We start from the raw sequence: 8907 nt of genomic DNA on the forward strand, positions 1-8907 counted from the left end.
AATGATAAACTAGTTTATCATTTCAATTAATTGATTTACTATTGGTTTACTCATAAAGTCATTGAATGTACACATATCTGAGTTTAGAGATCAACTTTTGTTTGTCGTCGATTCTAAACCATTAAAGGAGAAAAACACTGGGCAAAGATTCTCAAATCTCATACAATGGACTTGTTTGTTTTAGCTTTAAAAAATGGATTTTTTCTTTATATTTTCAAAAATGAATTTTATAAAATCGTTTTTCAAAGTATTACAAGTTTTTTTACCTTCATTTTTTTTAAATTAAAAGATTAATTTTAATATTTTAGAACATAAATCTATATTATTGATGATCAAAATATAGTCGAAACCACAATTTTTTTCAAAAAATTATATTTCAAAAATAATTTTTATAAAAAACTATTTAAAATAGTTTTAAAATTAAAAAAATTTAATATCTAAATTATTTTTTTAATAAAATACTTAAAATATCAATTTAAAAATAACTATCTAAACCAAAAAATTTCTTTTAAATTTTTTTTATGCAAAATTATATTACATTATAAAAATCATTTATAAAAAAACAAAACAAACTGACCGAATAAACTAAAAGTTTGAAGAATAAAAAAAAATAATTACCAGTAATGATGATAAGTGGTTACAGATTTCGAAAGAGAAGAATATTAAATTGAAGAATTTGAGAAGAGAATAAAAACTTTGAGAGATGACATCAAATTCCATTTAAACTGGTAACAGACATTAGAATTAGAATCATCGTGCCACGTCACACTAAAAAAACTCAACTCCAGGTTTTATTAACTCACTCAAACTCTGTTGAAAACCAGAAACTGGTTCTGAACCGGGTTTTAAATTGTTTTGTAAAAATAAACCGGTAGTCAAAGTGGTTTTAAATAACCACACCCCTTTCGAGTTGAAAACGTTTCAAGTTCATAGAGTGGAATTTTGCATCAGTAAATCAATGGTGCATAATTCTGAGGAAAACCCTTACAATCACTCTATTTCCATTGAAAATTTAAACCGCTATAAGCATTTTCTCTATGGACTTAACACCCAAGTTAATCAGGTTACTCCTCTCTTTCATAATTCACTCCTGTTTTTGTTTTGTTGTTTGTGATTACAGTTTATTTTCACCATTTTTTTTGTATGTTTTCAGTGTATTTAGAGTTATCAATCATTTTTTTTGTTCATTTATATAATTGTCGTCAGATTGAGAGTAGGACCAATTTAATGTTGAAATCAAGGTTTTAAATAACTGTCGTAATCGCGTAAAAGCTTTTGCAATTTCGGTAGATACAGGTGTTGTATCAGTTATTGCGGGTGTCGTGGTGTGAATTAATCACAATTTGTTTATGAAGTTTGTTCGAAAATTAGAGGAGTCATAGTTTGTGATGTTTTTTAAATTTTATTTGGCAAAAGTTGAAATTTAAGTGGTTTGATGATCTCTTGAATGCCAAATTGCATATGACTCGATTTCGAGATGGATTTTAAATTATATTTGGTGAAGTTAAAAGTTTCGATCTTCAACCAATGCTCTCTCTTGACTAGTAGAAACCCTAAATAGTTCTCTTATTAGATTTATTTTGTTAATTTAGGTAAATAATCTTGGTGCTATGCATTGATGTGCATGTGGTGTTTGTAAGATTGAATTTTGAATATTATTTCTGTCATGTGTTGCGTGCAGCTTGAGAAGCAAGTAAAGGAGGTTGAACAGTTTTACCAATCCATTGATGTTCAAAACAATGATTGCAAAAACAAAGGCCGGGAGAAGCCTCCTACTGGATCTAAGAAGCCACTGCAACGTGCTTCGGAAGAAATGCAAGAGGAGGTCATGCGCCATTTCTCCAAAATGTTGAGTGAGGCAAGTGCAAGTACTTAAGTACCTTTAACCCTTATTATTATATTTATTAGTGTTTCACATGTATATAGTTGTTGGATTAAGGTGGATTCATGTGTCTACAGGCACAAATTCGGTAGACACTCACTTTGATCAAAATGTTTTCTGCCATGTCTGTTTCTTTTATTTGAATTTATTTTGAATTCCTAAACTGATTATCAGTCATAATTAATTTTGTCTTGAACTAAATTTTTAAATGGTACTGATTACTACTGTTAACATTTTCAATATCGAAAAATTGAAATATGCTTAGATTCGCCAGCCTACTGTTAGACCCCTTATTAAAATACAATATAAGAAAGGGAAAAATGAGCCAATAGTTACATTGAAACTGACTTTGTTCAGTTTTGTAGTTTTGTAACAGTTAGGATTTTAAAGTAGTTATAATAGTTATGTTTTTCACATAAAAGCGGTTACTAGCAGTTATTTGTTCTTATCCCTATTTGTAAAATAGGGAAAGGGTAAGAACGTTCAGAATTTATTAAGGATTATTAGGGTGGGAGAGAACCAAACTCTCTAATCTTGGTAGAAACATATCTCTGTGATTTTGTGTAAGCATTTGATTATCAGTTTGTAAATGTATGCCATCATCTCTGATTGGAACCCTTTCTCTATAGAGTATTCTATAATAAACACTTATTATTCAGTAAAATATCTTAACACTGGTTTCTATCAACTAGTATCAGAGCATTAAGATTCAGACAGGTTAGTAAGTCAGTTGATAGAAACCTGTATTAATGAGATATTTTACTGAAAAATAAGTGTTTATTATAGAATTATCTTTGGAGAAAGGTTCTCAATCAAAGAAACTGAAAAATAAGTGTTTATTATAGAATTATCTTTGGAGAAAGGTTCTCAATCAAAGAAGACCGCATACATTTACAACATGTACTTATAATAAAATGTTCTTACCAAGATTAAAGAGCTTGCTTCTCTCCCTCCATAATAATCCTTAATAAATTCTGAATGCCCCATCCTTCTTACCTTTCCCTATTTATACATATTACAAATAATACAGGCAAGAACAAATAACTGCATTTATTTGAAAAACATAACTGTTATAACTATAAAGTCCTAGCTGTTACAAAACTGACCAAAGTCAGTTTCAATGTAATGCTTGGCTTATTCTGCCCTTTGTCATTCAGTGTCTTTTAATAAGGGGTCTAACACCTACTTTTTACCATCAACAAACAGTTGCAATGAACTTTGATCAGGTTTCAATGTCAGGCAGAATTTTGAGTGTTTTCTCCTTTCAATAAATGACATTTGAAGCTTGTATATTGCAAAAACTTTGATCAGCTTTCAGTTGTAGACAGCATTTAGTGTTTTATTATCCTTCACTTATTTCATATATGAGCAAGTTAGTTTAAGGTGTAGATGTATCATAAGAATTTTAGAATTTTTTTTTCTGTGAGCACCTATTTTTCCATTGCATGCAAGATGTTCAAGAGTGAATCAAGGCAGGCAGAAGGGTAAAGGCTGCTAAAGCTCTAGCTTTAGTCCTACCAACGAAAAAATATTTTTCATTTGATTAAAAAGCACATACGCATACAAAAAAAGATTAAATATATTGAAACTGTCTAAAGCTCAATAGTGATTCGTTTTTTGTTTTCTCAGATAACTCAGCACAAATGGGCATGGCCCTTTTTGGAACCTGTAGATGTTGAAGGTCTCGGGCTGGATGATTATTTTGAGGTATTCTTTTCTTCAATTTAAAGCTTTTCTGTTGACTTAGACTATACTTATCTGAATTACATGAATGACATTTGAAACTTGTACACTTTTGAAAACTGGTTTAGATATTTGCTTGGTCAATGCTTCTAGTACTAGTAGTGGCCCTCTTAAGCTTGTTATCTATCTATTTTATAACAGTTTGTTTGTTTTTCTTCCCCTAGATCATAGAGAAGCCTATGGATTTTAGCACTATAAAAAGAAAAATGAATGATAAAGAAGGCTCTGGTTATAAGAATGTGAGGGAGATATATGCTGATGTAAGGCTTATTTTTAATAATGCAATGAAATACAATGATGAAAAGAGTGATATCCATGTGATGGCAAAGACCTTGCTGGACAAGTTTGAGAAGAAATGGCTGCATCTTTATCCTAAAGTTGCTAAGGCTGTAAGTTTGTTTTTTTTCCAAAATAATTTCCTTTCTTTCGGATGAATGACATTTTCTTTTAGAAATAACAGTGATTTCAACCATCCTAGATACATTATCTTTCTTTACTTGATTATTTCAGGAGAGTGAACTATCAAAAGAAGAAGCACGTGAGAATTTGACTAAAAAACTTGCTCAAGAAACTGCTTATGCCAACATGACTAGGAAATTAAGCACTGAGGTTGGTTCGTTAATTTTTTTACAGAGCTGTGTATGAGATTGAATGATGTATGAGAAAAAGTTTTTCAGATGGCTAATTTGCACTTTTAATCTCTTTTGTTCTAGCTTTCTAAGGCAGATGTGACTTTGACGAATCTCAAAACTACAATGATTGCAAAATGCAGGTTTGTGAAAGTGTCACCTGGTATTCTTTTTTAATGTTTAGTCTCACATTAACTGATTCTTTTCTAGAACCCCTTTATGGTAGGAGTTTTATGCATTTAGATTTCTCCCATTCACACAATCTTGGTGCTGTCGTCAATCTGAATAATCTAGTCAAGATCAGTCGGTCCATAAGTCAACTTTATATCTTAGTCACAATATGTTGTGGAATTATGTTGCTTACTATGCATTGTTTGATTGTTGACAATACTTTAGGAAACTGTCACCTCGGGAGAAACTGTTACTTGCAGCTGAAATCACTAAATTGACTCCTGATAACCTCCGCAACGCATTAGAGATGCTTAATGAGAATAATCCAAATTTCCAATATAGTGCCGACAATGTGACTACTGAAGATGTGACCCTTGACCTTGACTATCAGGTTTGTCATGTTATTATCAATTGTTACTAATGCTGCTTGCTTTCATTCACTTTCTAAATTTGTATGTAAATTTTTCATTTTGTTTAGCAAGTGCTATTTAGCTACTCACTAGTTTTAGAATCATTATAATACACAGAGCAACTACAACGCGTGGAGATTGTATATGTTTGTCAAAAATGCGGTAGAACTTCAAGATGCAACAAGCGCGGTTACTCATGATGTCAACATTGAGGAAAAGGAACCAGATGCCAAAAGGAGGAGAATGGTGTGATTCTCTTACCAAAGTCATGTAATAAGAACAAAAAATAAAAAAATATCTATGATGTGGTTCAATTAAGCAACAAATAAGGTAGTTTTCTAGATTTTAGTTTGGCCACAAGCGGTAGAGCATGAAAATACCAATAATAAGCTCTCCTTGTTTGACAATTTTTTGGAACATATTGAACTACAATCTTAAGTAAGCTCTCCATGTTTGACAATTTTTTGGAACATATTGAACTGCAATCTTAAGTATTCAGCATACTTTTTAAGGTAATTTTATGCATGCTTTAATAGATTAATAATGCCCTATTACTTGGCAAGCATTACTAGCACCTGTTGTAAATTCTGCTTATGTGGTGGAGAGAGTTACAATATGTTACTTTTTGGATGACTATAAAATAGTCCTTGTTCCAAACATATATTACATATCCTAAAGTGCTTCTTTTATCATCTAGGTCTCTTGCATAATTTAAACTTGACCATCCAACAAGCTTCTCTTTGCCTTTATCATACATGAGGCCAAAACTATGTTACTTTTAAGTATTTGGGGATCCATTTTCTAAATGTCATGTGAGTTTCTGTTGGTTTGATCAAATATGATTTGATCATTTTTTATAAAATTCAAGTCATCTACATAGGCTTGACAAATAGAATGTGTTTATGAGGATATTTCACAAAACCTTCTTGACATAAAAAGATTGTATCGTACTATGCCATGTCTTAGGTGCTTTTCCGAGACCAAACAAAATTTATTTATACCATCATATTATCTTTTTGGTATGCTAATGGCTTCTCAATACAAACCTCTTCATCCAATTTACCATGGAGAAAAACACACTTAACATCCAGTTGAAACACATTCTAATCCTTCCAAGCAACTAAGGTTATAATGTTTCTTATTGTGTCTCATCTTGTGCAAATATTTCATTAGTCAATTCTATATTGTATAGGGTATCCCTTAACCACCAATATTACTTTGTATTTTTCAATTTTCTCAATCTCATTATGTTTAGTATTGTATATCCTTTTCACATCTATCTTTTTGTCTCATGGGCAGAGTTGTGAGCTCCCATGTGTCTGCCTTTAACCAAATCTCATGTTTAGAAGCCTCTTCATATGTGCTTGTGGTTGGATCTTCACTAGGACTTAAACTTGTCAAGTTTTGATGAGCTATTGTGTCATTGGTTTCATATGTCACATAATACCATGTACATCACGAAACTCTCATATTCACCTCCTCTATTAGTTCTCAAATAAAATTTCACAAATTGATTCCTTTTTAAAAAAAGAACTTTAAACTTTTGAAATACTTCGGTTGCTTCTAATTTTTCACTTAGAAAATAAATCAATCTTTTTCTAATAAAATCATTTATGAAGGTGGGTACTTTTTTCTTCCATTGGACTCATGATTAACGCCCCCACATGTACCAATATGCGATTACAAGAAATTTAAGTTGACATTATCAAGATTTTTTATTCATGAAACGCCTTATAAGACTCATTCTTGAAGATGATTGTGTTTTATTTCTATTGAAGTTGACCTATGCTTAACAAATTATTCTTCGAGTTAGGTAGAAAGTATACATGAGTAAGTACTTGAAAAATTCCATTCTATTTAAGTTTCACATTCCTTTTTCCCATCACATACATTTTAGATCATCATCCAATTTGACTGATCTAAATGTCCCACCAAAATTGAAGACTAATTTTTTGTTTCCTATCATTTGATTGTTGCATCTAGAACCCATGAACCATATTTTTTCTTTTACCACTTGTAGAAGTAACTTCTTAATTTGTAACAAGTAGTTTCTCTTTCTCGTCAAATTCAATATAGCTTGCATTATCTTCCCAACTTGAACATTCACATTGAAAGTTTTCAAGTTTGTGGTTTATCCATTGAGAGAGGAGTGATACCATTCGATTCTTCTATAAAACACACAACATAATCGAATCTTGAAGTCAAAGATCTAAGAATCTTCTTAAAAATGGTAACCTGAATTAGTTTTTCAACGGAAACTTTCAATTTGTTAGCAATGGTCAAATTCTTACAAAGTAAACATTTAGAACTTCTCTAATTTTCATATTGAGAATTTCAAATTCTTTGTGAAGTATATGTAATTGCGCGTTATTCACCTCAGTAAAATCTTGATATTTTTGGCGTATAATGTCCAGGTGTCTTTCGCAGTGTCACGGACAAGATTGTTCTCAAAGAATGATCAATCAATGGTTTGAACAATAAAATTCTTGGCCTTCGAGTCGTTCAATTTAATTGTTGTTTTAGCTTTGAATTCTTCAAGAATTGCATTTGGTATTACAACTATCACTCATTTATCGATGAGATTTCAATACTCTTTGGATCACATCATATTTTCCATCAACATAGACCAATGATTGTAGAAGCCTTCAAATGATAGAATTGTGGATGGTGTGAAATTGTTTGAATCTGACATTGTTGAAGGGAAACAAACTTCAAAAAAGTAAAGGCAATTTCTTTTCTCACTCTTATATGTTCTCCCAGATCCTTGGCGAAAATTCAAAAATGCCCATAGTTTTCGAATATGCATCTCTAAATGCACAGTTTCCTCAATTTTTCAAAATTTATTTGGATGCATCTTCGTATTTGTTCTAGGGTTTGTTCGCAGATGCATCTCCGAAATAACCCTTAATTTCAAATCCAAGGGGAAATTCAGATATGCATCTCTGAAAGTGTTATATATATTCCCTCTGTTCCTTTATAAGTGTCACTTTCTTGCAAAAAATTTGCTTCTTTTTAATTGTCACTTGCAAAGTTCAAGGTAGTATTAATTGTAATTTTGTCAAAATTACCCCTAGATAATTATTACAGTGAGAGAAAAAGTAGAGTGAATGTAATAAATAATTAAGGGTATTATAGGTAAAAGAAGAATTATTATTTGAAAAGTAACAATAATGATTAGCTTCCTTGGCATATGTAAAAAGTCAAAAAATGACCCTTAAAAAAGAACGGAGGGAGTATATATATATATATATATATATATATATATATATATATATATATATATATATATATATATATATATATATATATATATATATATATATATATATAAAACGTGTGGCATACCCTCCCTCTTTTTCTTCTTCATTTTCAGAAGAAAAAAAATTGTTATCATTGAAACTCGTGAGCAAAATACATCTCGTCCGTTTTTCAAGCTTCTTCAAGGATAAATATTACTTCTACTTTAAGCATTTCAATCTCAACGAACTCCAGTCATTCTCATTTAACTTATTTTGAGTTTTGATTAATGTATTAGGTAAAATAGTTTGTTATATTTGCATTAGGTAGTAGTCAAATTTGTAATAGATAGCTTTTAGAGACATGCATTATGGAGTATCGGAGTATGTCAGTCACAAGTCAGTGTTCTTAAGCAGACAGTTACATGACTTAGTTCTACAATGTCTCACACCCTGTCATGACATCGGACGCTCATGGACGTCCACCTAGGCTTACTCATGAGGAGATCCTAGAGAATGAGCAAGCCAGGGATGACCATGTCATTGACGCGTTGTTGGTCTGTCAGAATATATTATGTGGATTACATATGAGGGCATTGAGTATGGGTTGTTTGAGATAGGTGGCGATGATGCGGCAGCAAAGGAAGACCCAGGGGGTTATAGGATTAGGCATACGCAGTAGGTTATACCTTTTTTTTGTATTTTGGGATGTTTTGTATATTTTACTACTTTGAGAATAATGTTCGTAATATGACTGAATTTTTTTTAATTAACACAATACATTTTTCTATAATATTCGTGTTTATTAATGTTTGAATCAAATAATGAAAATGCTA

At 31.1% G+C, this 8907-nt stretch overlaps 1 protein-coding gene across 1 annotated transcript; it reads left to right on the forward strand.

The window, feature by feature from the left end:
- Positions 1–873: 873 nt before the first annotated feature.
- Positions 874–5351, forward strand: LOC127138327 (transcription factor GTE1). Its single transcript, XM_051064753.1, has 8 exons — positions 874–1063; positions 1682–1858; positions 3512–3589; positions 3790–4014; positions 4136–4234; positions 4339–4397; positions 4651–4816; positions 4953–5351. Exons 1-8 carry the CDS (start codon positions 959–961, stop codon positions 5085–5087), a joined length of 1044 nt encoding a protein of 347 aa, XP_050920710.1. The 5' UTR covers positions 874–958; the 3' UTR covers positions 5088–5351.
- The last annotated feature ends 3556 nt before the right edge of the window (positions 5352–8907 follow it).

This window comes from Lathyrus oleraceus, chromosome 1 (assembly GCF_024323335.1).
Source record: "Lathyrus oleraceus cultivar Zhongwan6 chromosome 1, CAAS_Psat_ZW6_1.0, whole genome shotgun sequence".
Taxonomy (NCBI): Eukaryota; Viridiplantae; Streptophyta; class Magnoliopsida; order Fabales; family Fabaceae; genus Lathyrus; species Lathyrus oleraceus.

Bases quoted from the DNA above. Each gene is read 5' to 3' on its own strand.
- LOC127138327 (XM_051064753.1), top strand. From the start codon at position 959: ATGGTGCATAATTCTGAGGAAAACCCTTACAATCACTCTATTTCCATT. The intron at 4,398-4,650 runs GTTTGTGAAAGT...ACAATACTTTAG, and splicing joins ACAATGATTGCAAAATGCAG to GAAACTGTCACCTCGGGAGA. The intron at 4,817-4,952 runs GTTTGTCATGTT...TATAATACACAG, and splicing joins CCCTTGACCTTGACTATCAG to AGCAACTACAACGCGTGGAG.